The sequence below is a fragment of the Microtus oregoni genome, unplaced genomic scaffold (genome assembly GCF_018167655.1).
Source record: "Microtus oregoni isolate MIOR12 unplaced genomic scaffold, Mior012 000005F_ref0000423, whole genome shotgun sequence".
In the NCBI taxonomy this organism is placed as follows: domain Eukaryota; kingdom Metazoa; phylum Chordata; class Mammalia; order Rodentia; family Cricetidae; genus Microtus; species Microtus oregoni.
In genome coordinates this window covers 11485872-11508428 of record NW_024543064.1, presented here as the reverse complement: position 1 = coordinate 11508428, position 22557 = coordinate 11485872, and the positions used below count along the sequence as shown (strand labels likewise).

The following is a 22557-nucleotide window of genomic DNA, read 5'->3' as shown; positions in this document are numbered from 1 at the left end:
AAGGGCTGCTAAGGAAAGAGGAGACCTGTCTATGTGAGGAAGTTTTCAGAAGCCATATGTCCTGTTCTCCTCTCCCATGAAGGGCTGGCTGAATCTATCTTAGGGCAGAGGTGACCAAACTTCCTTCTGAAGGGGCTGCCTCTGCAACGTTCTGATGGGAGCCTAGCGTTCATTTATTCATTCTCCGAATATTTACTGAGCTTGCAGGCAACATCCCTACCTTGTTCTAGTGGGGAAAACAGACACCAGACACATGGACACACACATAATGAGCACTGGTAAGTGCAGTGAGAAAAAGAGGACAGAAGAGGCTGGTATGGGGTGGAAGTCACGCTCATGCAGACCAGGAAATGCCACCTGATGTTTGAGCAGACTTGAATGAAGTGCTGTGGGAGAGGAAAAGAGGGTGGAGCAACCTGATGGGGCCTGGGTTTGGAGAGATTTATGGTAGATGTGTGGAGAACAGAGAGAAGAATAAGGGAACGGATGGGAGCAGAAACCCTATGGGACATGTGGGAGCCTGCTCAAGAGTGGCCATGATAAAATAATGAGATGCCAGGCAGATGAAAATGTATGTGTCTGGGGGCGTGTGGATCAATTCTCTCCTTCCGTCACATGATCTCAGAGAGCAAACCCAGGTGGTCAGGCTTGACAGTCAGTGCCTGTACCTGCAGAGTCATCCCGCTGGTCCTCCAGATATCTGCTAGATAGGGTGGCCCATGCTACTATTTCAGCATGGGTACCCTGGACTAAGGCACCTCACCCATCATAGTTTAACTGCCCTGCAGGAAGACACCACTGCTCCCTCCCACTTCAGCGAGAAGGAAAGCCCAGAGTTCGTACTTCCTCTGTCGGTGAGACCGCTTCACAGGGCAGAGTTCATGGAAGAGCCTCTGGCTGGTGAGCCGGGCTGCCAGCAGGTACTTGTTCTGGGCGATGAAGTCCTCAATGACCTGCTTCTTCAGCCCTCGAGCCTGGAGAAACACCAACAGGCACTCAGTCTTCACACTGCCAATGGGCTTTACTCACAAGCTATGAAGACCCTGCCTACGGCAACATCACCAGGCAAGAAACGTGTGGAGATGATGGATAACTCAGGTGGAGGTGATGATACAGTTAGGTCATGCTCAGGGGAAAATCAAGAGGTTTCTACTATGTGACTGCATACCATTTACGTCAACAGCTCGGAGGAGTCAATCATTTGAAAATTTTTTTTTTTTTTTTTTTTTTGGTTTTTCGAGACAGGGTTTCTCTGTGGCTTTAGAGCCTGTTCTGGAACTAACTCTGTAGACCAGGCTGGTCTCGAACTCACAGAGATCCGCCTGCCTCTGCCTCCCGAGTGCTGGGATTAAAGGTGTGCGCCACCACACCTGGCCTTTGAATTTTACACTAATATATTTCCATTTAGGATCTGTATCAAACTTAACAATTCAAAATAAATCCTAGGACTAAGGAGGTGGCTCAGTGGTAGAATACTGGTCAAATGTGCACAAATATGTACCTCAAGATAGACAAAATGAAACAAAATACCCAAACAGTGACAGCTCTTATTCTTTTTTTGAGACAGGGTCTTACTATCCACCTTGGCTGGCCTGGAATTTGCTATATAGACAAATGGCCTCCAAGTCACAAAGATCTGTCTGCCTCTGGGCTAGAATTAAATCAATGTGCCGCTCTGCCCATCCCCCACTCCCCACCCAGTTATGTAGCTGAGGATAACCGTGGACTGCTGATGCTCTCATCTACCTTCCTAGTGCTGGGATCTCAGGCACACACTTTGTGTGGTGCCAGGACAGATGACGTGGGGCTTTGTGTGCTTTAGGAAAGCGATCCCACTCAGTGACGTCCCAGCCCTCTGCACACTTACTAAGAATGAAGAGGCAGACCACAAAACTGCACACTGATCACTCTGTCGTGTGGTTTAGAAGACAGACATGACACAGGAGCAGCGAAACCGCCACCAGCCTCAGGTGACCACAGTGTACCTATCAAACGCTAACGACACATTTGCAAAGCTGCCGGATGATACAAAGTCAGTCCTGAGAACCAACTGTGTTCCTTCTATCAGCAGAGAGAAAGTGTAACAGATGCTGTCTCACAAGGATGAAGAAGGGTGAACTGACAGGTAGATTCTGGGTCAGTGAGAGGGCTCAGTGGGTAAGGGGGTTTACTGCCAAGCCTTACGAACTGAGTTTGATTCCCCAAACCCACAGGGTGGAAGGAAAGAACTGACTTCCACAAGCTGTCCTATGACCTCCACACATACATGAGTATGAACAGATACACAAAAATAAATAAATATAAATTTAAAAAAGGTTTTAATTCTCAAAAACCAACCACTCACTGACACACTCACAACCTTCCATGCTGTATCTGTTGCCCTCCTACCTCTTTAAAGAATTTTGAGATGGGTGTTAAGTAACTCAGGCTGGCATGGAATTCCCTAGGTGAGGATGTCCTTGAACTTCCTTCCTTTTGCTTCTACCTCCTGAGTGCTGGGATCACAGGCCGGCACTACCACGCCTGGCCTCTACAGTGCTGGGGTCCGATCTGGGGCTCTGTGTCTGCTAGGCAAGCACCTAACAAGCTACCTAAGCTACTGCAACAGCACCCTTCTACTGCCGCCTACGTTAGCTCTGAATTCTCATTTTCTCCGCCTCCAAAGTGCTGAGATTTTAAACACTTCCATCCAGCCCAGCTTTCTCCTGTCTTTCCTAAGCTGTCCCTGTCCACCTGTGTAAGGGTCAGCTCCGTCAGTCTTTGCTATAGACAGCTCTAATTCAGCATACCTAAGATGAACTCATTCTCTCCGGTCCCTATCAGCCATTTCCCATCTGGGTCTGCCCCACAGACGAACCTTCCTGATTTCCAGTGTGGCACACTGCTATTCTACAAGACTGGAGATCGCCTTTAGGTCTATCCACCCCGACTGAAGCACGTTAGGCACAGTCTAACAGCTCCGGATGCCCAGCCAGCACCACATTCACCACACAGCAGGCAAGAGAGAATGTGTGCTGAGCAAATAAAACATCCTCTTTTAAGGTGGGCGGTGATGGCACACGCCTTTAATCCAGCACTTGGGAAGCAGAGGCAGGAGGATCTCTGTAAGTTCGAAGCCAACCTGGTCTACAAGAGCTAGTTCCAGGACAAGCTCCAAAACTACAGAGAAACCCTGTCGCGAAAAACAAAAAAAACAAACAAACAAACAAACAAACAAAAAAAAAACAACAAACTCCCCCAAACCAACAAACACCTTTTTTCTCAAACCAGCATTCTCCTGCCTCAGCCTTCAGAGCACTGCAATTTCAGGTATATGCCATTTGAGATAAAATGATTTTTTTTTAAATCCAAACATCACTGTGTCACATAAAATAACCAGCAAAGGGCTGGAGAGATGGCTCAGAGGTTAAGAGCATTGTCTGCTCTTCCAAAGGTCCTGAGTTCAATTCCCGGCAACCACATGGTGGCTCACAACCATCTGTAATGGGGTCTGGTGCCCTCTTCTGGCCTGCAGGCATACACACAGACAGAATATTGTATACATAATAAATAAATAAATATTTAAAAACAAAACAAAACAAAACAAAAAAACCAAAATAACCAGCAAAATTCAGTACATCAGTACAATGAAATGGCAAATGAGTTCCTCCTTTTCTCTGCTGCTTTGTTCAATTTTGTCTTTCTCTGATTTATTCCTGAGTGCAGTGCCTGGGTGTGCCTGAGCACGTGCAGAGGTCAAAGGATGACCTCTAGGAGTTAGTTTTCCCCTTCCACCACAGGGGACCCAGGGGAGAACTCAGGGGGCCAAACTAGGCAGGAAACACTTCCACCCACCACTTCCCTTTCCCTCCTCTTTCTTTGAGACAAAGTCTCATTGTAGCTCAGGCTAGCCTCAGACTTATTAAGTAGTTGAGAATGATCCTTCTCTGCTGGGACTATAAAGCTTGTTCACACTAGGCTGAGGTGCGATGAAGGCGGTCTTGACAGGAGGGGGTTCTCACATACCTGGATGACATCAGCAGGCTTGTTGATGTGCTCTTTAAAGATCAGCACGGCAGGGGCATAGACATTGATGTTGTACTGCCTGGTCATGTCTTCCACACCTCTCAAGCCCATGTACACGTAACCGAATGACACATAATCTTTGTACGCAAAAGCCGTCAACTGTGAGGGCACAGGAGAGGAAGGGAATAAGTGGACAGTGAGGCATCCAGCTTCTAGAGCAAGTGGGCTCTGGGTATGTCAATGGTGGGGGTGAGCTGTCAGCACATGGATCCCCGCGAGGTCTTTCTCAGCCTCAAACATTCACTTCAGGTATTTATTCTATGCACAAAAACCGAGCAAAGATAAACACAACTAATTTCCTCAAGAGATAAAACAAAATAATCATTATGCTGAAATTTTGCCTGTGTGTGTGTGTCTATAAACTACCACAAGCTGAGCAGCCTTATCTGAAACACTTGTGACCAGAAATGGTCCAGACTTATCCAGTTTGAAATATTAGCATATCCACAATGAAGTATTCTTGGGGATAGCACCAAACTTAAACATAAAACAGTCTGTATGCTCCACACATCTTACCCACCCAGCATGAAGGTAATTGTGGGCTTTTGTTTTGACTATGACCTGCAACACGAGGTCAGGGGTGGGTGACATCGAGTTGATGTTCAAGAGTTTCTGATTTGGGATTCTTAAATTAGAGATGCTCCATATGTAATTATACAAAAGACAAGCAGGCAACGGGCTACGATTCCCGGACAGGAACACGAGGTAGGGGAGTACCTTGTACATCAGTGGCACCGCCGGTGTCTGGCCGAACAGGAGGGCGTGAGGCTTATTCTCCTGCTGCCAGCCAGAGAGGAATCGCACGTAATTTTTATTTGTAACCTTAAATTGGAAATAGAAGGTTAGTTGCCATATTTAATTTTTAAAAAAAGATTTATTTTTCTTTTGTATATAAATGTTTGCCTATATATATGTATGTGTACCACACACAGATCTGGTGCTCACAAAGGTCAGAAGTGGAAATCAAATCCCCTGGAACCAGAGTTCCAATGGGTGTTAGCTGCCATGTGGATGCTAGGAACCGAATCCAGGTCCTCTGGAAGAGTAGCCAGTGCTCTTAACTGCTGAGGCAATTATATGGCCCCAATACTTAATTCTTAACAACTGTATAATAATGCTGTCAGGAGACCAATTAAATATGTATAAAGAGGTTGTTTATTTAAAAAATGCAGATAACTAATCATCTTGTCTTTTTGAGACAGGGTCTATGTAGCCCCGGCTGTCCTAGAACATGCTATGTAGACCACACTGGCCTCAAACTTACAGAGATCTGCCTGTCTTTGTCACTATTGTTTTGTCTTAATTAGACAAAACCACTAGAAGAATGGAGATATAGCTACCATTTGTTTATAAACTCTTACAGATTACAATAACCACACTGAGTGACAGAATACTGACCATATCATAATCACTTCTGGAGTTGGTTCCTTTTCTATTTGTTTTGGGAGGAGTACTGAGGATTGAACCTACAGCCTCCGCAGGCTAGGTGAGTGCTCTACCATTCAGCTATACCCGATTCTTGTCTTTGTTTCATTACAGGGTGACTTGGTTCTTCTACCATTGGGGATTGAACCCAGGGCATTACCATCAGCCCTTCAGAGTTGTACTCCTACAGAAGGTATGCAGCACAGGCCCTGTAAAAATGGCTAGAGAGAGATTCTTGCAGCTCTAGAAGAGGACCCAAGTCTCAAATAATAACAACAACAACAAAATTACACTTAATTACCTTGTGTACATGTAGGTACATGAGCTATGCATGCATGTGTTGGTCAGAGGACAACCTGCAGGAGAGGGTTCTCTCCTTCACCATGTGGGTCCTCAGGCATCAACTCAGGTTGTCAGACTTGCAGGGAGCACCTTTGCCTTCTGAGCTGGCTCTGGCTCTCACTGAGATTTTACTTTTTGTTTTGTTTTTTTTCTCTATGCAGAAAACTTGTCCTGGAACTCGCTATGTAGACCAAACTAATCTCAAACTCAGAGTTGCTATATAGACCATGATGGCCTCAAACTCAGAGCCACCTGCCTCTGCTTCCCAAGTGCTGGGATTAAAGGTGCAAGACACCACCACTGGTTCCTCAGCAGCTTCTAAAGTTCCAGAAGTATTACTTGGTTTAATGAGTCTGGTAGTTTTGGTAGCTGTGATCCTTAAATATATAAAAACCAAATGTAATTCATCTTTTCTCAATGAAATCTGGTTTGAGTATTTTTACAGAACAAATACACACACATGAACAAATGCATGATCCATAAATCTTAATCACGCGATCTAACTGTGTTGTTGTTTAGGAAACATGACCCTGGCATGAGATCAGGCTCCTGGGATAACACTTGTGAGCTGGTTGTTAATAGAGTGACCTTTCTTCGGCTCTGTAGCCCTGCTTCAGTCTCCCAGGTTTTATCATTATGATTAGGAAACAGTAAATGCCTGGCTGTCCAGAGTGAAGACTGGGAGGTTCCGGCTGGTAGCCCGTTCTCAGAGGACACTCACCTTCTCCACCAAGTTCCCTGGAAGAAGACTCTCCACGAACTGCCGTAGGTTCTCATGAACCACTGCATTGTGGAAGAAGGAGATTTTCCCATTGATGATTCCTAGGATGGAGGGGGTGCTGTGTGCTCCCAGGTGATGGGCCAGGCGTCTTTCATAGCCAGCATGGACGACACCAATCCCCACACCTGAAAAGCATGGAAGAGCTCCATGAAGTGTTGCTGAGAAGAATCCTTTATAGTGGGAAGTGAAACCCAATTGGGTTGGAGTAGGTAATTTTCTAATAGCTTGTTTAGCATTCTTTCACCGCAATCTGGTAATATTTACAAACAGTTGCAAACCAGAACATCTTTTAAGTCTATTTTTTCTAATTTTGGGAACAGGTCATGAGAAAATGCTTTAAAAGAAAAAAAGAGGGCCAGAGAGATGGATCAGGGAATAAAGGAACTTGCTGCCAAGCCTGAGGTCCATCCCTGGAACCCACAAGATAAAAGGAGAATTGACTCTGGCAGGTTGCTCTCTGACCTTTGAACACTTTTGGCACATACACACGCACACACACATGCATGCACACTTACTAAGTAAATGTAAGAGAGAGAAGAATTGGTACACCATGTTCCTACCCATATACAAACATGTGTGAACAAGCTAAGGGGCTGATGACTCAGCTACAGTGTCCCACCCAGCGCCATGGCCTATGACTTATCAACAGAAGAAGTGCACATCTTACTGCTGGGAAGACATTTTCCTTTTATACACATTACTTAACCGCCTCCACAGTGCTGTCTCTGACCTCCACATCCTTGCTGTTGCATGTGTACCCCCTCCAACACAATTAGGAACGATTTAAGAAATACAGATTTTTGGGCTGGAGAGATGGCTCAGAGGTTAAGAGCATTGCCTGCTCTTCCAAATTCCAAAGGTCCTGAGTTCAATTCCCGGCAACCACATGGTGGCTCACAACCATCTGTAATGAGGTCTGGTGCCCTCTTCTGGGCTGCAGACATACACACAGACAGACTATTGTATACATAATAAATAAATAAATATTAAAAAAAAAAGAAATACAGATTCTTGGGCTGGGGAGATGGTTCAGAAGTTAAGAGCAGCCGGGCGGTGGTGGCGCACGCCTTTAATCCCAGCACTCGGGAGGCAGAGGCAGGCGGATCTCTGTGAGTTCGAGACCAGCCTGGTCTACAAGAGCTAGTTCCAGGACAGGCTCCAAAACCACATAGAGGGCTGGAGAGATGGCTCAGTGGTTAAGAGCACTGCCTGCTCTTCCAAAGGTCCTGAGTTCAGTTCCCGGCAACCACATGGTGGCTAACAACCATCTGTAAAGAGGTCTGGTGCCCTCTTCCGGACTGCAAGCATACACACAGACAGAATATTGTATACATGATAAATAAATAAAATAAATATTTAAAAAAAAAACCACATAGAAACCCTGCCTCGAAAAAACCAAAAAAAAAAAAAAAAAGAAGTTAAGAGCACTGGCTGCATTGGGAACTAGGTTCAATTCCCAGCATCCACATGGTGATTCATAGCTGTCTATTACTCCAGTTCCAGAGGACCAGACACCCTCTCTGGCCTCCTCAGACACCAGGTATACATGTGGTGCATAGATGTACACACTAGGCTGTGTGTGATGGCACACACCTTTAATCCCAGCACTGAGTCTGAGGCCAGCCTGGTCTACATGTCAAGTTCCATGCCAGCCACGACTATAGAGAGAGACCCTGCATCTCAGTCACTATTCGGTTGCTGTGAAGAGACACCACGACACAGCAACTCCTATACAAGGAAAGTATTTAAATAACCGGGGCTAGCTTACAGTACAGAGGTTTAGTTCACTGTAGTCATGGCAGGGAGCACGGCAGCATGCAAGCAGACATGGTACTGGAGAAGCAGTTGAGAGTTTTACATTTGGATCCCCAGGCAGCAGGAAGAGAGCCCCTGGGCTGGAGTTGGCCTTTTGAAATCTCTACCCACAAGTGACACACTTCATCCAACAAGGTCACGCCTATTCCAGCAAGGCTACTCCTATTCCAGCAAGGCCACTCCTAATAATCCTTCTCGAGTATTGTCACTCCTGATGACTAAGTATTCAAATATATAAGCCTATGGTGGCATTCTTTTTTTTGAAACAGTGTTTCTTTGTGTAGCCTTAGCTGTGTTAGTACTAGCTCTGTAGACCATACTGGCCTCAAACTTGCAGAGTTCCGCCTGCCTCTGCTTCCCGAGCGCTAGGATTAATGGCGTGCACCACCATTGTCTGTCAATGTGTGACGTTCTTATTCAAACCTTGACAACCTTTTTCAAATAAATAAAAAATAAAACCCAGATATACATGCAGGAAAAATACCTATTAATATAAGATAATAATTTGAAAGAATTCTAAGAATACAATTTTTTTTCTTTTTTTGAGACATGGCCTTACTATGTAGCCTTAGCTGGCCTAAAATTTTTATGTAGAGCAGGATGGCCTCAAATTGACCTCCCTGTCTCTGCCTCCTGAATGCTGGAACTAAAGGTGTGTGTCACCAGCATGGCTACAAATTCTTTATCAAGTGAAAGAAGGTGCCAAGAGATGGCTTGGTGGGTAATAAAGCTTGCCACATAAGCCTAGTGACGAGTTCAGATCCGTAGCACCTAGGGAAAGTACTGGAAGCAAGACCCCCATGGGCCAGCTATCCTGGAGCACAGCATGGTGGGACCAAGAGAGACCTTGCCTTAAAACAAGGTGTGGAGCAAGAACTGATTTCCAGAATTTGTTCTCTGCCCACTCCACACATGCTCTGGCATTTCACATACACAAGTTAGACACAAATACACCTACAAAATAAGAAAAGACAACCAAACAGGCGAATAGCAATAATAAGGTTTATGCGGGGTAATCTTTTTCACCTAACACTTGTTTCGCTTAACACCTGTCTTCTCTTGTTCTTTCATTTAACCATATTATCTGAAGGACCAGCTACTCTTTTTTTTTTTTTTAAGTTTTTCAAGACAGGGTTTCTCTGTAGCTTTGGAGCCTGTCCTGGAACTAGCTCTTGTAGACCAGGCTGGCCTCGAACTCACAGAGATCTGCCTGCCTCTGCCTCCCGAGTGCTGGGATTAAAGGCATGCGCCTCCATCGCCTGGCTAGGGCCAGCTACTCTTTTTTTTTAAATTATTTATTTATTATGCATACAATATTCTGTCTGTGTACATGTCTGCAGGCCAGAAGAGGGCACCAGACCTCTTTACAGATGGTTGTGAGCCACCATGTGGTTGCTGGGAATTGAACTCAGGACCTTTGGAAGAGCAGGCAATGCTCTTAACCACTGAGCCATCTCTCTAGCCCGGGCCAGCTACTCTTAAGTGCAAGATTAACAGGCAGAAAGGAGACATTTTTGGGGTGTCTGGGAGACTTGAGTGTCAAACACCTGAAACCAAACTGGTCTCCTCCCACAGAGTTCCACCACTGCCTCCACCACTGCAAACATGGCAGCTCCATTTCTCCCACCACACAGCCACCCTTGTCATCCCTTACACCCACATCGAATCTTCCAGCCAGCTTCCTGGGTCTCTCTTTAGAAGATGCCAAGGCAGTATTCCTCTACCCCCTCTTTCCACCTCAGTTTGTAACCGAGGCTGACCCGAACACCCTATCTTCTTGCCTCTGGCTCCTCAGGTGCAATGGATCACAGGTGTGCACCACAGCACATAGCTTCCTCATCCCTCTTGGTTGGCAGCTACAATGGCCTCCAAAGTGGTCTTTCCTGTTCTTAACATAATCACCAGATTGTTCCTTTTACGTGAATCACACCATGCCTCTGTCTAAACCCTGCAAAGACCTACTCCCTCTACTTGGAATCAAACCACGGTCTACAAAAGGACAATGGACTCATGATATGGTCCCAGGTCCCATCTCCTTGTTCTTAGCTTGCTCCAGCCTAGACTAATCAAGGATGCTACAGTTTTGGGGTCTTGGCCCTGGCCCTGGCCCAATGGTGTCTCTATAGCTAACACCTTCATTGACTTCAAGTCCTTCTCAGAAGGTTTACATCAGCTTATATTAAAGCTGTGTTGTGTCCGTGTGTCGTCCCCCACCCCTTCCAGCATTCCTTGAATCCCACTCACTTTCTCTTTCTCCATAGCTTACTGTTTCCAGCACAGTGGTTCCAGGTGACTGCATCCAGGGTCCTCAGCATACTGAATGTTATGATCTGGGGCCTGGCCTGTCACCTGGGTACCCTGTCCCTTTAAGAGACAAGCCCCGCACACCCCCTGCAAGCAGGACCTGCCTAGACCTTGGGCCCCTGTGGGACAGGCTGTGGGACCCCACACCGTATCTTAAAATAGAATAACATTCGTTGAGTGACTCGCCCAGGCTCTCTTGGTGTTCCCTCCAGTCCATGGGCGGGCCGGCTGAGGACACATTCTCTGCCTGCTCCATCGCTGCAAATGGTAAGGTTCCCTTCCCCAAGTCAGCTTTTGCTCACATTCACCTCTGGTTGCTTCCCATAGCTAAAAACGTGACCAGACCACTCAGAGTGATCCTCGCGCTGTTCAGATTTTTTTGTTTTCTCTTTTCGGGCCACTTAAGAGTGGTCCTTTCACACTGTTCAAATTTTTTGTCTTTTTTTTTTCCCTTTTCGGACCTCTCATAAGTGATCCTCATCACTGTAAGGACTGTTCGGAGCAGTCCTAGCCTTTGGTTCCTGAGCTTATGGGCCGGAAATTAGTTTGGCTTTATTGTCAGCCCATGCGCTAGGGTGGAGACATTCAGCTAGTTGCCCTTTCTAATGAGAGACTTGGATACTACGTAGATAAAGCTTTAAATCAATCAGGCAAAGGACAGTGGTGGGCCAGCAAGATGGTTGAGTAATAAAGGCGCTTGCTATGTAACACTGCCAACTTGAGTTGAGTCCTCAGGGTCCACATAAAGGTAGAAAGAGAGAACTGACTGTTCAAAGTTGTCCTTTGACCTCCTTATGAGCACCACGGCACCAGCCTTCTCCCCTGCTGCCCAAATAAACAACAACAACAACAACAATAACAGTAATAATAATAAAAAGAGTCTGGCATGGTGGTGTATGCCTTTAGGAAATCAGAGATTGGAGACATGGTTTGGTGGGTAAGAGTGTTGATGCTCTTGCAGAGGACCTGGGCTTGATTCCCAGCACCCACATGAAGGCTCACAACCTTCTGTAACTGAAGTTCCAGGGGCTCTGACACCTTCTTCTGGTCTCCTCAGGGACCAGGCATCCAAGCAGGGAACAGAAATATGTACAGGCAAAACATTCATACAAATTTAAAAAATAAAAAGAGTGGCCAGGCGGTGGTGGCACGCGCCTTTAATTCCAGCACTCGGGAGGCAGAGGCAGGTGGATCTCTGTGAGTTTGAGGCCAGCCTGGTCTACGAGAACTAGCTCCAGGATAGGCTCCAAAGCTTCAGAGAAACCCTGTCTTAAAAAAAAAAAAACAAATAAATAAATAAAAAGAAAAGTAGCTTCTACATCTCCCTTTCCATAAACATCCTTCAAAAATCAATCATTCTGGACTTGGGAAAAGAAAGTACACCAATGGTTCCCTTTCTCCAACAGCCCACCAAATTTAAGAATGGTGGGCGGGGAGATGGCTCTGGGGTTAAGGGCACTGGCTGCTCTTGCAGAGGACCTGGCTTCAGTTCCCAGTGCACACAGGGCAGCTCACAACGACCTCTGGCTCCAGTTCCAGGAGATTTAACACCCTCTTCTGGTCTCCATGTTCACTGTGTGCATGTAATGCACACACATACATGTGGGTGAACACTCATACATACAAAACACAGAAGTCTTAAAAAGAAAAGAAAAGCATGACAAGCGTCACCTCCTGTATAAACGTATCCTAATAAGGAAACGACTTACCCAGTCCTTCCAATTCCTGGACCACTTCTTTCCAGACAGGCTCGATATGGATACAGCTAAAGCACCAATCCGAGGTAATCTTAATGAGGTAGGGTTTCTTGAAGCTATCGGGAACCACTTCATTCACGTAGTGTGAAAAGTGCAACAGGTACTTCTCATCGATGGAGTCCCGCCGCTCCGAATTGAAAGGGAAGTGGAAAAACGACTCATCGAAATAAAAGTTCTCATGGAAGTGGCGGAAGCGATACTCGCGCTGCTGCTTCTGGTAGCCCTGGTTCTCACCAGCGTCACCATAGTGGTCGTAGTTCGTCCTCTTCTCCTCATTGGAGAGAATCTATAAGCAAGAAGATGACAAGGAGTCTAAAGGAGGAAGTGGTTTATCAAAGTACTTTCCTTTCTCTTCTCTTCTTTCAGGACTGAGGCACTTGGCAAACCCTTTACGCTGAGCCACACCCCAGCCCCACGTGACTTCTCTATAAGCAGCCTGAAAGACAGAAGAAGTACATTTCTAATAAATGTATAACAGGGATGCTGGGTTCAACCTCCAGCAAGGAGGCACGGGAGGGAAGGAGAGAGGAGATTATGACCTTACCATCCCTAGAATCCATATGGCTGGAGAGCCAACTCATGCAAGCTTTCCTCTGAGTACTACATGAATGCTGTGACACATGTAAGCTCACAAAATACAAACCACACACACATAAAACCTCCGAATAGAAACATCAGAACCTCAAATTTCATTTGTTGAGCTCTCCACACTCATGCTGATATTAAGGCCGCTAATCTCAGTAAGTACTAGTAAAGAAGTAACAAATAAGACCCGACAATGATGTCACCAGGATCCATCACAGAATATTACCCTGGCTGTATCCTTGCAGTTAAAGTCATCTGGACCAAGGTATGGTATGCTTGACAACTAAAAGGTAACCAAAGAGCAGAGCCCAGGGCCTCATGCATGAACCGACTTCAGCTTTTTGCATTTACGCTTATCTAATGCCTGCCAGGACACAGGTGTGGAGGTCAGAGGGCAGCTTGCAGGAGTCAGTTCTTTCTTTCCAGCACTGGGGTCCTGGGGATTGAACACAGGTCTTTGGGCTTGGTAGCAGGTATCCTTACCCACCGAGCCATTTTACCACTGACTTTGTTTTACTGAAACCTAACTTTGAAGACTCCAATCTGCTAATGTTTTAGGATGATGAGTCACTCACTATACAGCCTAAGCACTACTGGCTGGAGCACATTACCCAACAAATCAGGTGGCCTGAGACTCACTGTTTACATGTATTCTAGGCCACGTTATTTAAGGTGACATGTTGGAGACTTACCAAAAATCATGTATTTTAAAGTTATTTGTAACCTTGTGTAACCAGGCAAACTGGTGTGTGACTCTGCAATCACAGCAGACATCTATCCTGAGTAATTGCACAATTCTAATTAAAGCTTTCAAAGTGGGTCAGGTTTTCCAGGGGCTGAAATGTTCAGGCACCTGCTTCAACATGGTGGTGGTGGGCGGGGGACAAAGCCACTTTCTCTATCATGAGGAGACCGGATCAGGTGTGGGGAACGTGCCCACCTGTGTTCCTTTTGTTTCGTTCTGTGTATGTGTTTGCATTTCTGTTTGCATGTGTGTGCACACATGGGCTGAGGAAGGCCAAAGCTATGCCCTTCTCTGCCATACTCACTCAGACAGAGTCTCTCAACTGAACCCAGAGCTCTCAGCACAGGCGAGCCTAGCTGGCCAGCTGCCCTGGGGATCCTTTCTCAGCCTTCTGAGCACTAAAACTGCAGATGGCCTGCTAAGCCCATCCAGGCCTTTGTGTGGGTTCTGCAGATGCAAACTTTGGACCTCCTGCTTACATGGTTGAGATGCTGAGCCATCTCCCCAGTCCCTCCACCCCATTTTTAGGTACTAATGGAGGCAATGGAGTGTCTGACACGGTACCTCATAGGCCTTGCTGATCTGAATGAACTTGTCCTCGGCACCAGGGTCTTTGTTTTTGTCAGGATGCCTGAAACACAGACGGCAGACAGTGAGAACTGTTCACACACGATCATTTTATCACCTTACATACACAGCTCATCACTAGCGAGGGAAGGTGGTTTGCTTAGCACTGCTTCCTAACGTAGAAACAATCAGCTGCTTCACATGAGCATAAAAAAATGCAACTTTAACTCAGGCAATTTTCTCTTAAGATGCTCCAGCTGGGCACACTTTCAAAGCGCCAGAGAGCCCCGCAGCATGCTCCCGAGGAGACACATCTGCACCCTCATCTTCATCCCTCAGCACTGTGACAGCAGGGATCACAGGCCTGTTCGACCACACCCAGCCCCATTTATTCTTTGCTGCTGTTTTGCGACAGGGTCCCTCTATGTAGCCCTAGCAGTCCTGGAACTCTCTTGGTGGACCAAGCTGACCTCAAACTCACTGAGATCACCTGCTTCTGCTCCCCCACCCCCGCAAAGTACTGGAATTAAGGGCGTGAGCCACCACGCCTGGACCCATTCACTCTTTATATAATCACATCCTCTAGTCTTAAGAAATTTCTTCTAGCAAACATTCTGAGAAGAAAAACAACTCACAGCGAAGTGGAAAAGGCTGAGAACACATCAAAAGTACTGAATAAATCATCTACAATTCAATCAGCTTATTCGAGCAGGAATGTGAGTGCTTTATACCCCATATTCTTCTTTTTCCTTTCCTTCCTTCCTTCCTTCCTTCCTTTCTTTTTCTTATTTCGGAACAAGGGTTTCTCTGTGAAACAGTCCTGGCTGTCCTGGAACTCACTCTGTAGATCAGGCTAGCCTCAAACTCAGAGAGATCCACCTGTCTCTGCCTCCTGAGTGCTGGAATTAAAGGTGTGTGCTGCCAATGCCAGCTCAAGTGACTGGAATTTGGATACCACTCTGCCCTTACCCACTGAGTCCTTGCATAATACTGAGGTTAAAAAGTCAATGCAAGGTAGGCACACCGGAAACAGCAGGACTGAAGGGGATGGGATGGGGACTCCAAAGCATGTTTCTGGTTGACCAGAATAAAAGGCTTTTAATGCTCAGACTCTGGTTCGAGGATAAGTGGACAGAGCTGTGCGAGCCTGCAAATAATGACTTGACATGAGGAGACTCAAGGAACTATGAGGAGCTGTCCAGGACAGGAAGGGGAGGAGGGGCTTTGCATGAGGCCGAGGCAGGGTCGGAGGCAGCTGGACAGGACAGGTTAACTGAGACCCTCAGAAGGCAGTCTGCACTGATAGAGTGCTTTCCTGAAGGCGGGGGACCTCTCAAAGTTGCAAGTACTTGGAGCAGGAAAGTTCAGCCTGAGGGGAGCACTGTCCACTGTTGAGTTCAGGGAGTGAGACAGACTCACGAGCTGCCTCACGCCAGGCAAACTTAACGTTTCATAGTGAAGACAGTACTGCACATGGGCTCAAGCGACATCAGCATGACCTCTAAAGGAATAAAATGACGATGGGAAGAAGTAATTTCGGCTAAGAATGAGGCAGATTTGATGCGCCTTGGCTGAGCGAACCATGTTCTGCCAATCTGCTTTTCCTGGGGGCCTTGGTACTCTGCTAACACGGATGGCAAATAAAAGTACTCATGATAATACAATTCTTGGGTGAGAATATGGTTTTCCTGACAGAAAAAAGTCATTTTACATGGTTTCACCAAGCAAGTAACAATTTTTGTGAGTAAAGCACCTGGCAAAATATAGTCGACTGCTAACCACTTCCCCTGCCTAGGATCCTTCTGGAAGTCAAATGGGGCCATAAGGGCACTTTTGGTGTTGCTATGAAACCATTTCCCTCTTCCTCAAGTTATTCTGGAGTGAAGTGGGGCCATGACACCACTTTCAGTGTTTCTATGAAACCATCTAGAGGGGACACAGAATAAAGTGAGAAAACACTGCCAGGGCCCAAACGACGGAGAACAGGAGGACGGTACAAACACGCAGGTAAAATACGATTTCAATGCACAGAGCCAGCACTGTTCATTTGTACGGCCATGAATTATTCCAGGAGACTCCAGCAGGAAGAAGGGACACAACACCTTTTACAGCACAAGGCATTCTTGCAGGAGGTCCCACATCCTTAGGCCACCATTCTGTCCAGCCAAGGCTAGACATCCCATCCAGAGGCTGCTATTTCTGAAATAACCGCGGGTTGTCAATTTTGCTTTAAGTACAGCGAGGCATGGCCCTGAAATATTACTAAAAGCCAGTTTGGCAGAGAATTGCTGGAAAGAGGCCATGCATTAGTGGACAACGCGCTTTACTCTCAGCATCCAATTCTAGAGTCCTCACGATATGAATATAGTCCCAAATACATGTTCAGAACATTATAAACGACCTTTGACCTTTACCACAACTAGTTTAAAATTAAGCTAAATCTGTTTAGTGAGGGAAAATGGTGCCAGCCAGAGCCAGGCCTGATTACAGACTCATCTGCTTCGGGCAGCTTTGTGGCTGCCCAACTGGACACTCCTTGCCGCCAAAGCTCTAACGTGCCCAACTTTACTCATGTACAGATGGGCAAGTGATCACAAAGTCAAAGGCAATACAGGCTTACCAACTCTGAGCTTTGACCTTTCCATTTGTCTATGGGGTTCAAACACCTCTTTCACGGGCTAATCAAATGGGGGCCATGAGACACAGAACCCGGAGGTGACCATGCAGTAGGTGCTCAGAAACACCATGGCTGTCACTCTCTCTGCAACTGCTTAGCATTTGTGACTCTTGGGCTGGGCTGAAGCTGTCCTCAGAGAGGTTTGCCTCAGAAAGTTTAACACTTAGCCTGGTCTACAAGAGCTAGTTCCAGGACAGGCTCCAAAACCACAGAGAAACCCTGTCTCGAAAAAACCAAAAAAAAAAAAAAAAAAAAAGAAAGTTTAACACTTATTGCTCCTCTGCTAATGATAATCCTGAAAACAACAGATAAAACTGATAGTTCTCATGAGTACACATAACACTCGAGAGGCAGGGGATCCCTGTGAGTTCAGGGCCAGCCTGGTCTACACAGCAAGTTCTAGGCCAGACAGGCTATATAGAAAGATCCCTGTCTCCCCACCCCCCTAAAAAAGTCTGATAGCTCTCTTTAAGATTTTATTTTTTTGCCGGGTGATGGTGGCGTACGCCTTTAATCCCAGCACTCGGGAGGCAGAGGCAGGCGGATCTCTGTGAGTTCGAGACCAGCCTGGTCTACAGAGCTAGTTCCAGGACAGGCTCCAAAGCCACAGAGAAACCCTGACTCGAAAAACCAAAAAAAAAAAAAAAAAAAAAAGATTTTATTTTTTTTTAAAGTAATTACACTTGGTTCTCGAATCTCCTCTTAAAATTGGAGGCCAAAGTACTTATTCTAAACTTTTCTATAGCTTAGAGATTTAGAGAACAGAACTGTATAATGTTTCCTGTAGCACTTATACCTATTAAGAACTGCTTTATGGAGCTGGAGGGATGGCTCAGTGGTTAAGAGCACTTGCTGCTCTCACAGAGGCAGAGGACCTGGGTTCAGTTCCTGCACCCACATCAGCAACTCACAGCTCCAGGTACTTGGCAGCATCTTCTGATATATACACAGAATTCAAAATAATATTTTTAAAAAAAGGAGAGACCGGGGGCTGGAGAGATGGTTCAGTGGTTAAGAGCATTGCCTGCTCTTCCATAGGTCCTGAGTTCAATTCCCAGCAACCACATGGTGGCTCACAACCATCTGTAATGAGGTATGGTGCCCTTTTCTGGCCTGCAGGCAGACACACAGACAGAATATTGTATACATAATAAATAAATAAAATATAAAAAAAGAAGACATTTAAAAAAAAAAAGGAGAGACCTTGTCTCAGAAAAACCAAACCAAACCAAAAAATTACTATAAATATCACATGACAGGAAGGGCAGCGCATGGCTGCTGATCACATCACTGTTGGTTCCTTCTCTTTCCTGATTCATTTGTTCTAGTGGACTTGAACTCAGAGTGGGTGAGGCTCCTGCCTCTGCCTCCCAAGTGCTGGGATCATAAGTGTAGGGTACCATGTCCAGTTTGATTACTTTTTTTTTTCCTCAAGAGGAAGGAAGGGTTTGTTTCACTTCTTCCACAGAACTCAGCACAGGAACTCAAGCAGGGCAGGAACATGGAGGCAAGAGTTGATGCAGAGGCCATCTAGAAGTGCTGTTTAGTGGCTTGCTCATTCTGCTTCTAACAGAACCCAGAACTATCAGCTCAAGGGTTGCCCCAACTATTTTTTTTTTAAATCAAAGTTACTTCTTTCTTTCTTGTTTTGTTTTTTTTTCTTTTTTCTTTTTTTTTTTTTTTCTGAGACAGGGTTACGTAGCCCTGGCTGTCCTGGAACTCACTCTGTAGACCAAGCTGGCCTCGAACTCACAAAGATCTGCCTGTCTCTACCCCTAAGAGCTGGGATTAACGTAGTGCACCACTATCCCTGGTTTCAAAGTTACATCTTACTTTAACATTACATAATATCCTAACAGTACCTAAGACAATGCTCTAAGCCATAACATTCTTGAAGGGTGTGTGTCAAAGTAAGCACAAGCTTTGTGATTACTAGCACTGACAGAACATGGGTCGCTAGCTGAACACCAACACTCTAGACAACTACGTCTGCTGAACATAGACACAGACAAACCACCTGCTGACTGCTTAGCATATGTTAAACTTCCGTTCTTGATTTCACATACCATTCCCGGGCGAGCTTCTTATACGCCTTTTTAATGTCAGCCTGACTGGCGGTGCGGCTGACCCCCAGGACTCGGTATGGGTCAAAATCCAATGCGGACAGACCCTGCAGGGTCAGAAAGAGAACTATCCAGAACCGCCAGGAAACCTCCATCTCTCTTTCTTCCCAGAGCTGAAATGATTAAGAGGCAGCTGTAAGTTCCAGAGACAGAAACCTGGACGGCCTTGCTTTTTTTTAGGTGAGGAGATAAAGATAATGGTAAGAATTTAAAAAGACTTAAAAAATGGGACGGTGTCGATCTAGCTGACCAGATCTTAAAAACAAACAAACAAACAAAAAACCCAGAAACAAGCTGAGCAGTGGTGGCCACACACCTTTAATCCTAGCACCCAGGAGGCAGAGACAGGGAGATATCTGAGCTGAAGGCTAGTCTGGTCTACAGAGAGAGTTCCAGGATAGTCAGGAACGTATTGAGAAACCCTCTCTTGAAAAACAAAACAAAACTGAAAATGAATGAGCTAAAATAAGTAGCAACTGGGAGAATATATTAAGGATAACCAAGAAACTACATCTCAAATGCACAATTTCATCTATTCTGACAATGAAGTTAAAATTAATGGCTTCAGAGTAGCTCACTGAGTAAATAAACTCATAAATTCATCATGCGATTCATCATGTACTAAATTACAGTCTGGGATCATTGTGGCATTTCTGGGCACTAAATAAAATGAATGTAAAACATCTTAAAAATAACTGAGCTCAGTAATGTTCAGTAAGACTGCTATTATTTTTTCACCATGTTCATTTAAACAAGAAAATGAGAAGTTGTTCTTTAATCCGGTTAGCAATTGACCATGGAAACTTCAGATATGAAAAAGTGGTTAAGAAAACATTTAGTTTACTGCTTAAAGACAACGAACAGGAAAGACCTGAATAGGTGTGACTTTGAAATGTTTAAACTCTAACCCAGCTGAGGGGTTGAGTTCTATGTGGGTTTTCGAATAACCTTGGTTAATGAGATGGTGTGGTACTGGGAACACATACAGGCTATGATCTTTTATACCATACACTGTTTTCATGGATCCCATTGATCTTGACCTCACAGTGTTAAGGTTCAGGAGGGTGGATTTTGACAAATGCAAGTTGGGGGGGAGGGGGGTCTTCACAGACAGCGGGTCGCTGTTTAGAACTGCACCCATGCTAAGTAAAATCGACAAGCAGGCCAGTTTTTCCCTTAGAACAACCTGTTCTGAGTTCACCTGGCTTTGGGATTAGACTGGGGGTGCTGTCCATCACCACTCTAGGACCTAAACCTGTGTTCTTGCTGATAGGGTAGGATTGAACACTAGCACCTAGAAGGATATTCACGGGCGAGGGTCGGGAAGAGTAAAGTGGGTAAGGCCTGGGTGCGGTGGGGAAGTTCTTTGGCTGACATTCTCCAGCTCCAGGGGGGCTGGCCTCAGTGCAGGGGACGCACTGGCCAACAGGTAGCCATCGGTGTCCCCCAAAGGCAGGAGGCGGCGGCTCCCTGGTGGTCCTCGCAGGACCAAGCTTGCCTCGGGTGCCAGCTCGGGTCGCGACCTTCCGGGAGGCGGCCCCCTCCCGCGCCGCCCCGGTTCCTGTCGGCTCCCCGGTCCCCCAGGGCCCAGCGCGGGCTGAGGACGCGGAGGAGCTGACGGGAGATCACCGAGCCCTGTCGGGCTCCGCCGCGTCCGCGCGTCACGCCGGGAAGGAGTTACCGGGAAAGGGCACCGGCCCAACCGGCCGCAGGATCCGTGCTCCAGTGAATCCGCCGGGGCCGGCGCTTCCAGTCCACACCGGAGCACCTGGGAGGAGAAAGAGGCGGGGCTCAGGCTCGGGCGGTCACGTGACAGTTAAAGCCATCGCACTCCGAATGCGCTCATAAGACCATGTTTAGGCCGCGCACTAGGCCAGTTTTTTGGCCCCTGTCCTTCACTGTAGGCACGTGGATGTGGCGTGGTTGCTATAGGAACGGAGCGCGCTCTCCGGCAGGGTCCGAAGGCTCGATCTTGACCAGCGAGGCCAGAACGTGCCTTCTAGCGAGGCGGAGTCGCTATGCATCACGGGATGCCAAGAAGACCTCCGGGAACCGGGGAGGGGTTTCCACTGGTGGCCAGAAGGTGGCCTACGTCTAGCAACCGTTGCTAGGACGGGGACGCAGTCGCTGGTCCCAGTTCACTTTAACCCTATTCATAGAATCCTAGAGCGTCAGAGTTTGAACCGACCTTAGGGATGCTTTCTAGTCTATCTCTCCATGCACTGAGACTCAGTGCGGACCAAAGACTTGCCCAAATTCTGTTTATCAACGCAATAATGTTTTAGAATGGGACTTAAGCAAGCCCTGGGAAAGGGGTCTGGTGAATAAGGTTGACAATTTTTTTGAGCCAGCCACCGAAGTCTCTTGGGGATTTATTTTCTATTTCATGCCTCGTGTTGAGATCTTATGTAATTGTTTGCTTTTATCACTTCATCTTGCGTGCTAGTTTTGTTGTTTGTTTTTGAGACAGGGTCTCATTGTGTTTCCTTGATTGATCTGGAACTCGCCAAGTGGACCAGGTAGGCCTCCAGTTTACAGAGAAGCTTGTGCTTCCTGAGTGCTGGGATTAAAGGTGTGCACTACCATGCCAGCTATATCCTGTTTATTTATTCCACATCGTCTGTCGCTGGCTCTTCCAGGAATGTCAGCTTCCATAGGAAGGGTCTCTTACCTGGCTTGTTCAGCGCTATAACACTGTTTGAACAGACGTTGGCATGCACAAGCTACCAATGAATATTTGAATATTTGCAAAATAAGTGGAAAAAAAAGTAAAGCTAAAACCTACTCCACCTCCACACCCCCTGTCCATAAGTGAAACTCAATGATAGAGTTCTACTTGCATTTCGTGCCCAAGGTTTTGCTGCTCAAGTGACCTATAAGAAGTTGATTATTTCGGGTTGAGCTCCTGCACTAGCCCCCAACAGACCAATATGGAGTTATTCATGCTAGGCTTTTTGTTGCTGTTGTTTTCCCTTCGGGAATGTGGCAGGGATAAACAACACAAATAACGTAAGGAGTATAAAGTGGCAAGCACAATGCTCAAATTACTTTTGATACGTGAAATGAATGGGACGAAACTGGAAGAAAAGAGGACTAGATTCCTGTTTCTCTGAAGGAGGCTGTAGGGAGGGAAGGAGGGGAGAGGGAGATGGAAGTCTGTGTGGGCTTCACTGTGTGAGTCACGATAGTCCAAAGCGACACCGGGAGGCAAGGAGGTTTTATTAGCCGCAAGGATGGGGCTTTACAGAAAAGCCACCAGCAGCAAGGGTCATGAATAATGTGGGCCAGACCTCTACACATGGCTTTCTTTTCTTCTTGCCAGTAAGTAGGTGACCTTTTTGAGTGTCTGTAGACGTAGGGTCATTGTGAAT

General features: G+C 46.3%; 1 protein-coding gene across 1 annotated transcript in view; it reads right to left on the bottom strand.

Moving 5' to 3' along the window:
• Dnajc16 (DnaJ heat shock protein family (Hsp40) member C16) overlaps positions 1-21003 on the bottom strand; it is a 31702-nt gene extending 10699 nt beyond the window's left edge. The window contains exons 1-8 of the mRNA XM_041652175.1: positions 20868-21003; positions 19130-19299; positions 14384-14450; positions 12442-12775; positions 6554-6738; positions 4783-4887; positions 4006-4164; positions 844-974 (exon numbers count right to left, since the gene is read on the bottom strand). Of these exons, the coding sequence (XP_041508109.1) occupies positions 844-974; positions 4006-4164; positions 4783-4887; positions 6554-6738; positions 12442-12775; positions 14384-14450; positions 19130-19281 (1133 nt within the window). The 5' untranslated portion in view covers positions 19282-19299; positions 20868-21003. The remainder of the gene's footprint in view (positions 1-843; positions 975-4005; positions 4165-4782; positions 4888-6553; positions 6739-12441; positions 12776-14383; positions 14451-19129; positions 19300-20867) is intronic.
• Positions 21004-22557: the final 1554 nt, after the last annotated feature.